The sequence below is a fragment of the Dermacentor silvarum genome, chromosome 2, assembly GCF_013339745.2.
Source record: "Dermacentor silvarum isolate Dsil-2018 chromosome 2, BIME_Dsil_1.4, whole genome shotgun sequence".
Classification (NCBI taxonomy): Eukaryota; Metazoa; Arthropoda; class Arachnida; order Ixodida; family Ixodidae; genus Dermacentor; species Dermacentor silvarum.
The window spans coordinates 158,107,151-158,115,957 of NC_051155.1; the positions used below are offsets into that span (position 1 = coordinate 158,107,151).

Below are 8,807 nucleotides of genomic sequence, written 5' to 3' on the forward strand. Positions count from 1 at the left end.
GGTGCCATAACCTGTACGGGAGAGTAAACATAGGTATCGAGACTGTGCGGCGCACATGTCACATCACTTGACCCGTGGCACGATACGATGCAACTGCTATATGTCATGACGCCTGGTGGAATACAACGTAACTGCAATGAAAATTTTGCGTGACATGTCGACGGTACGCGGCGCGCATCTCCCATCGCGGGATTTTGCTGCTGCTGCTGCTGCTGCTGCTGCTGCTGCTGCTGCTGCTGCTGCTGCTGCTGCTGCTGCTGCTGCTGCTGCTGCTGCTGCTGCTGCTGCTGCTGCTGCTGCTGCTGCTGCTGCTGCTGCTGCTGCTGCTGCTGCTGCTGCTGCTGCTGCTGCTGCTGCTGCTGCTGCTGCTGCTGCTGCTGCTGCTGCTGCTGCTGCTGCTGCTGCTGCTGCTGCTGCTGCTGCTGCTGCTGCTGCTGCTGCTGCTGCTGCTGCTGCTGCTGCTGCTGCTGCTGCTGCTGCTGCTGCTGCTGCTGCTGCTGCTGCTGCTGCTGCTGCTGCTGCTGCTGCTGCTGCTGCTGCTGCTGCTGCTGCTGCTGCTGCTGCTGCTGCTGCTGCTGCTGCTGCTGCTGCTGCTGCTGCTGCTGCTGCTGCTGCTGCTGCTGCTGCTGCTGCTGCTGCTGCTGCTGCTGCTGCTGCTGCTTGCTGCTGCTGCTGCTGCTGCTGCTGCTGCTGCTGCTGCTGCTGCTGCTGCTTGGCTGCTGCTGCTGCTGCTGCTGCTGCTGCTGCTGCTGCTGCTGCTGCTGCTGCTGCTGCTGCTGCTGCTGCTGCTGCTGCTGCTGCTGCTGCTGCTGCTGCTGCTGCTGCTGCTGCTGCTGCTGCTGCTGCTGCTGCTGCTGCTGCTGCTGCTGCTGCTGCTGCTGCTGCTGCTGCTGCTGCTGCTGCTGCTGCTGCTGCTGCTGCTGCTGCTGCTGCTGCTGCTGCTGCTGCTGCTGCTGCTGCTGCTGCTGCTGCTGCTGCTGCTGCTGCTGCTGCTGCTGCTGCTGCTGCTGCTGCTGCTGCTGCTGCTGCTGCTGCTGCTGCTGCTGCTGCTGCTGCTGCTGCTGCTGCTGCTGCTGCTGCTGCTGCTGCTGCTGCTGCTGCTGCTGCTGCTGCTGCTGCTGCTGCTGCTGCTGCTGCTGCTGCTGCTGCTGCTGCTGCTGCTGCTGCTGCTGCTGCTGCTGCTGCTGCTGCTGCTGCTGCTGCTGCTGCTGCTGCTGCTGCTGCTGCTGCTGCTGCTGCTGCTGCTGCTGCTGCTGCTGCTGCTGCTGCTGCTGCTGCTGCTGCTGCTGCTGCTGCTGCTGCTGCTGCTGCTGCTGCTGCTGCTGCTGCTGCTGCTGCTGCTGCTGCTGCTGCTGCTGCTGCTGCTGCTGCTGCTGCTGCTGCTGCTGCTGCTGCTGCTGCTGCTGCTGCTGCTGCTGCTGCTGCTGCTGCTGCTGCTGCTGCTGCTGCTGCTGCTGCTGCTGCTGCTGCTGCTGCTGCTGCTGCTGCTGCGCTGCTGCTGCTGCTGCTGCTGCTGCTGCCTGCTGGCTGCTGCTGCTGCTGCTGCTGCTGCTGCTGCTGCTGCTGCTGCTGCTGCTGCTGCTGCTGCTGCTGCTGCTGCTGCTGATGCTGCTGCTGCTGCTGCTGCTGCTGCTGCTGCTGCTGCTGCTGCTGCTGCGCTGCTGCTGCTGCTGCTGCTGCTGCTGCTGCTGCTGCTGCTGCTGCTGCTGCTGCTGCTGCTGCTGCTGCTGCTGCTGCTGCTGCTGCTGCTGCTGCTGCTGCTGCTGCTGCTGCTGCTGCTGCTGCTGCTGCTGCTGCTGCTGCTGCTGCTGCCTGCTGCTGCTGCTGCTGCTGCTGCTGCTGCTGCTGCTGCTGCTGACGGACGACGACGACGACGACGACGACGACGACGACGACGACGACGACGACGACGACGACGACGACGACGACGACGACGACGATTGATGTGCATTCCCTTTGAAGTGGGGAGGTGGTCGATAGTCAGCTAGCCTGCTTCATTTATTCGGTTATGCTATGCATGTTTTGCATTCAAGTATGTCCGTAGACATCGTTTTAATGTTCATTTGCTTCCTCAAAGCTTCTCTACCTTCTACCGCTCCCTACGCAACTGCTACATAGTGTGCCACCTGGTGCAATAATATTCAACTGCAATGCAGAGTGTGCATGTATCGGCGCTACGCTCCGCGCATGCCGCATCGGGTGACTCCTCGCACGCTAGGAAGTGCGCTAAGGGCTTGTTTCCAGCTACTCTACCACTGCGCCATGCCCTGTAGTAAGCGCTGGCGTGGCGCAGTCGTAGAGTAGCTGACTCACGCGCAGTAGGCCCGGGTTCGATTCCGGCGGGAACTTTGTATTTTTCATGTGATAGCAGCAAATGGCCAATCGAGCGAAAAAGCCGGCTTTTGGAGCACTGAAGCGGCACCTAAAGTAACTTTGGCTGCGAAGCCATGTCATGCGCGCGCCTCGATTCAGCAGAGCCGGCGAATCACACTCGGCGTTCCAGTTCACGTATGCACGTATATGTAAGGATTAGTTCCACAAAGACACAAAGACACAATCTCCATAGCGGGTATGCGTGTAATTGCTGCGGAATTTTTGTATATGTAAACGGTCTTCACAGCATTCAGTAACTCGCAGAATTGAAACGAACAGCAGAAAGTGAAACGGCAGCGCGGCAGAACGTTTTCAAATAAATGGTGCACAATCTCAGGAAAACGAAATGAACACACAAGTTGAATCCAGCTGTTTCTTTTTCAGGGCGTGCCACTAAATCTGGAGAGCTTACGCTTCAGGAAGCAGAGTAGGAAAAACAGAATTTGCATTTCATTTTTCATCAGGCTCGTCCTCTGCCATTCTTTTGTTCGATTGCTTTTAAATGTGTTTCTTTAAATCTGAAAAAAAAAACAAAGGCTATCGCCTTTCTGTCAGCAAAGTGCTACCGAAGGCAAACCGGATCTGCAGAAAAAAATTCTCCCCGTCAACGGTGTGGCCAGTTTCTAGAGAAGGATTTTGGCAGGTGCGCATAAATATATTTACACAGAACCAAACGAGAATGATTTACGGAGCTCTTTTCTGAATAAATTTGTATTTGACTGTGATTACATGTTTATTTGCGTTATCTTAGATATTGCGTTGCGAAACCAAAACATCGTTGTTCATGAATGATGTCTGAGACAGGAACTTGCTCGCGTGTGACGCGACGTTTGTCAAAGCAAAATGGTAGCCCATCTCGAAAACGCATTTATTCCCAGAATAGACGTATCTCAATAGCTCTCATTGCACTGTTTTTGAAGGAAGCACATTGCCCGTTGTTCTTTCCGCTTCAGGGCTAAGTTTAAATGTGCGGAAACTTTTGGCTGTGTGGATACATTGAAACAAATGTGGACACATCAAACTGAAAGTAAGAGCAACACATCGTATTTCAAATGAGCAGAACGGCTGGCTTGATCAAGGTCTGAAAAAAAAAATGGAATAAGCGCACAGTTTGGAGACACTGCCATTTATCATTCAAGGTAATGCTCCAAGAGCAACCAGCGTCGCATCGCATGATTATGATGAATTCATACAGTTGCATTTAAGTTAAATGCACTGAGGGTTAGAAAGTAGGATACCTCTAGCATTTATTCTGCCCACTTTGCTTTGATTCAGTGCCATTTATTTGCCTGCAGGTACGAAGTAGCTGAAGCACAGGTCTCAGCCCCATAGGGCGCAAGTGCCACTTCAATTTCACAAATACATTCTGTAACTCCTACCCATTATAAAAGGCATTACCCAATACGGTTCCACCGTTGAGAAACCACAGATTCCTTGGTGTAGTCATAGACAGGAGACTATCTTGTTCAAGACACGTAGCCGCACTGAAGTCAAAGTTGATGAGTTTCGTTCACGTCCTTTGCGTCGTTGCAGGAACAAGATGGGGCCAGTCGGAGTCATCATTGCTCCAATTGTATCAATCACTATTCATAGGGTATATACGGTACAGCATGCCGGCGCTCTCAAGCATGGAACTTAGCTGAATGCGCATGCTGGAGAACATTCAAGTTCAAGCATTGCACACATGCTTGGGCCTTGCACGATGCACGCCAACCAATGGAACAATAACGGAAGCTCGTGCTTGTCCTGTTGCTGTATACTTGCTCTGCGAGCCTCTTCGAATGCACGTTCACGAGTCGACACGACACAGACCAGATTGTCACCGCTCCCTGCCAGCCACCCAGGTTGCAGCTTTTGAAGGACTCCGTCGCGTCATCAGAATATTCAACCGTCAAGATTTTCTCTCGAATGTATTCCGATAATACCCCCGTGGGTTCTGCCTAAACCACTTGTTGCTTGCAGATTCCAAAAAGACATCCATTGCATCTATTGGCCTCAAGCAGCTTACCCTGTGTCACCTTTATGCAGAGTACGGTGATACCGCACACGGGTATACGGATGCCTCTGTCACACTATATGCCTCCACTGCAGCCTTCGTAATACCACATATGATCACCACACAGTGGTTTAAGCTAGACCATAGGTAAACATAAACTACCGCAGAACTTGTTGCTATCCGGGAGGCACTTCGATTTCTTTCCGATGAGCCTCCTCGCGCATGTACGATATTCTGCGATTCCAAGCCAGCGCTTCAAACCATTGACTCTTTCCTCAGACGGGGCCCGTATTATTCAAGAGCTATAGAAATTGCATAGCATCTCGTCCATGCAACTAGAAATGCCCATAATTTCACCTTTCAGTGGATGCCTTCACACTATGGCGTGATAGATAACGAAAATGCGAACGCTGAAGCGAAAAGTGCTTTAAATAATGCTTATGAAGTACGCATGCTGTTGTCACGAACAGCCAAAAACGCCGTACTTAATCACGTGATACGCAACCATACGTTGGAGCAATCGACCCAACCAGATCGGTGACACAAGTGAGTGCATAAATGGTACGCAGAAATGAAATTCCGCATGCCTCATAAGCTCACAAGGAGCAAAACAAGCATGGCGCACCGGATTCGCCTTGGTGTCGCAATCACTAAACGTTATATACAAATGATAGGTTGCAGTGATACTAGCCCCAATTGTGAATACTGTCAGTTACTAGAAATACTTGATAATATATTTTGCGTTTCTACCGCGTACGCGCAAGAACGACAGAAACTGGTATTTTATATTGAAAACGTCGATAAGAGGCCGCTATCACATGAGTTTCTCTTAGGTCCGGAGCCCAGTGCAGACAGCAGAGCCCTGATAACCAGTGCCGATATGGCTTTTCTGGAAGCCACTGGGCTGGACGCACGGCTTTAGACATGCCGCAATGTTCTGAACGTTCTGAACATGCAGACACGCACTTCCTCCTATCATCATCATTCATCAGCCCTTTTCCTCCCCGTCCCTTTTCCACAAGGTAGAGTAGCAGGCCAGAGCAAGTTATAGCTGAGGCCGACCTCTCTGCCTTTCTGTAAATAAATTTCACTCTCTCTCTCTCTCTTGCTCTCTCGAGGCAAATTATCACCGCTGTCGACGTTGGCGCCGCTGTCACCGTGATGCTCTGGATAAAGTCCAAGTGCGACAAGATTGCTATTAGTGTGAGGGAAACAGTCTGTGGGTGACCCGAAAGGAATGGTGGCGTGATGTGTGCCATCTTCGCACGCGCCCAGTGGTAGAGGTTACGTAATCAAGCGCTTACAATGTGGAGGCGGGAAGCTGAGCGCATGGTAACGTATGCAGGACCACGATGGGGGGGGGGGGGGGGGGGGCAGGCAAGCGCATGTTTCCTACTCTAGCCCGACGTCAGTGGTGTTGTACCATTAACGAAGTAAAAGAAAATCTCCGTGGGTAAGAACGGGATCTATCAAAAACTACCCGCAAAGACAGAAAGAAGCATTTGCCGCTGTAAAAAACGGCGTCACCTGAAGTAGCGGGTCGACAGGGCCAGCAGGGATGCTTGAGAACAGGGAAAAGCGGACACGAGACACTTTGCTTGTTTTATTTTTTTTATCCCGAGATCCGCAAAAGGCATCTTCCACGCAAGAAAATGCCCCTGAGCAGTTCAACGTAAAGAATCCGCTGCGTCTTCACACCTCATGCGCGAATTACAAATTAAGAATAAAAACAGCTACTTAAGCCGGTGGTGGTTCTTGCGTTCGCGATGGCTGGAGCAGGCTATATACGTAAAGCAAAGCAATATTCACAAGAAAAACTTTTGTCGGTGAAGGGGACTGGGCATGTTCCCCCCTATGCCAAAACCACAGGTACAGTGGTATAGAGTCATCTTGCTTTTATTCGAGGTTTAACGCTTGCCTCCTTTTACCGCTTCTTTTACATACACACGGAATGCCCTCTTTCTGTCGTTCGCACACATTCGGTGTCCTCCCCAGCTTTCTCCTGCAACGCTTTTTCTCGTGCGCTTCTTTCGGGTTGAAGCAATCTCCACCATCCTGGCTGTACGGCCGTGCTTTGGAGCGCTTCCATTTTCGTGCTAAGGTAGATGAAGGGGGATGACGAACACATGCGGGAGACAGAATTCGCGCGCTCAGCCAAGCGTAGCCTAAAAGCAACAAGCGCGCCGGTGCGGCCATGCTGTACCAGCGTGACGTGCTTCTTCTCTGGCTAGATTGCACTCTTTTTGGCGTCTTGAGGAGAAGCTGCATCGACAAGAAGGTGGCGTTTCTTCGCATCTCAGGAGCGTAGCAGCTCACGAATATGGATCGCTGGGCCTGAAATAGAAGTGCCATCGTTCAACTACCGCTTCTTTTTTTTACTGGTTTTGTTGTTCTTCTGTTCAATAGTAGCGCGCGTGGTGAAGATTTGTTTCCCAAGCCCGGAATTATAGCGTGACTCCAGTGTCCGTAATGCTGTGCTCGCGTGCTGTCGATGAAGCACAAGCACCCCATAGATTTGAGTAGAATTAAAGTTTTATTCGAGCTCCTACAGGTATGTTTTCACATCTAACAAATATTTCAGAGATGTGTCTGAACAGCCAAGCTCGTCGAACACGCAATGAATGCTTCCCCTAGACGCCAGCTGAGAGTTGACTTGTTTCCCGGTCTTGATAGAATATGTGGGATATTAGATAAATTATATATCTACGTAGTGTCCACGGCATTTCATTTATATGTGCTAAGTTTTAGGTATGTCACGTGTCTGAATCTTCAGATCATATAAAGTGTAATTACTTTCAATACACGCATGATCAATAATTGTTTCCTCATGCTTTCTTCCATCTAAATATCCAATTATTGTCAATATACTTTACATGGGTCTCTTGTCGGAACTGTGTAGGTCAGATTCTCAGGCCAGCGAAACCTTGATTGTTTTAAAAGATAGAGGTCTGCGCACTATAATGTGCAGACCTGCAATTTTTCAAACTATAGGCGCTCAGCTGACCTCCACGTAATGTTCCTTACATATTTCATGTGTCTTCATATATCTATCTTCCAGTTTTTCCCTTTCCCTCAGCGTAGAGCAGTTGGACAGAACTTAAAAGTGTACGGAATGGCAGGAACTGAGAAAGAGCAGAATATTTGCTGAGCCTGGGCTCGCAGCTTTGATTTGAAGAGTGCTATGTGTATCATCGCATGTGGCGGACATAGTGTATTATTTCTTTAATGGATTGCAAGCTGAAACTTGGCTGAAATTCATTTTTTTTCTTAGAACCTGCTTCCTGAAAACTTTTGAACCAACCTATAGCTCATGCTGAAGTATCTGCCCTTATTGTCATTAAAACTTTCCTTCTCTTTGTTTGCTCACTTTGACAGTGTATCCGCCACCAACCACTATGCACGGATCCGACGTTGGTTTGATACAAGAGGTTGCATAAAATGTACCGAATTAAAAACGAAACAGCGGGCTACCCCAATGTCGCCAAGCGTGCATGACGCCAAGTTTGTATAAACAGCGCGTGAGTTCAATAGAATGCAAATGTTTGGTACATTGCATACTACAATTGTTGCATTCATACCTGTATTTGAACTGTGAAATTATAATTTTTCCAGAGCTTTGTCTACTACATTTTATTTTACCTCTTGCACTTGAATGCAACTATAACCCTTGAGATCTTTTTGGAATGGCGACCCATCAGTTGATGAGACGATCGTTCATGCATATATTATACCATACAATTAAAAAAACTAAGAACATCACTAGATAAAGAAGCTTAGCACAGAAGCCACGGGCCACGGAAAATGTTCTGCATATACAACGTGTCTGTTGTAAAATATTCATAAAAATAATTGTGCGACCGGCTGGTGGTCAAGGCCAATAAATATTCGCTCGAGTTAACAAGAAATGTTGATTATATTATCACATCAGTCGTTTCTCTTCGAGATTTTATAATAAACACGTTCACTTCTCACTTCCTGCACAAGCAGCGCGGATTAAGGGCTCGGTCCCAAATGAGTTTCTCGGTTGCGATTGAACGAAATCATTTACGCACTTCGTAGCATGCCACCCCGATGACGTCCATCATAAAATGCTAAACGAACAAAACACCACTTAAACTGATGCCAGCATAGCAAAATAGATGTTAAAGAATTATTTGCTAACTTTTTATGCAAGAAGTGCCTAATAACTAGATGTTAGAGCTGTGTGATAGAAGTATCTGCGTTCGAATCTCCCACTCTGCGTTCTGGTAGCTATATTACAGAGAACATATTGGATCATTACATCGATAACTACAGTTGCCTGCTCTTTCATCGAGAGGTGGCGTCCTGTGGTACGAATGTTGACGCCAGAACACGAGCGCGTGGTTGGGTTGGCACAGCAATTGATTTCAAATTATGCGATGGGTTTTTGGACAGCAGCATATGAAAAGCATCGTCG

At 49.6% G+C, this 8,807-nt stretch overlaps 1 protein-coding gene across 1 annotated transcript; it reads right to left on the reverse strand.

Moving 5' to 3' along the window:
• Nucleotides 1–341: 341 nt before the first annotated feature.
• Nucleotides 342–5,628, reverse strand: LOC119440503 (putative uncharacterized protein DDB_G0271606; the record flags this gene model as incomplete). Its single annotated transcript, XM_049662948.1, is given in 6 exon segments — nt 342–663; nt 736–1,495; nt 1,559–1,811; nt 1,813–1,851; nt 4,134–4,202; nt 5,527–5,628. Coding segments are annotated over 6 exon segments (1,545 nt in total), but the record flags the coding sequence as incomplete, so codon positions are not given.
• Nucleotides 5,629–8,807: the final 3,179 nt, after the last annotated feature.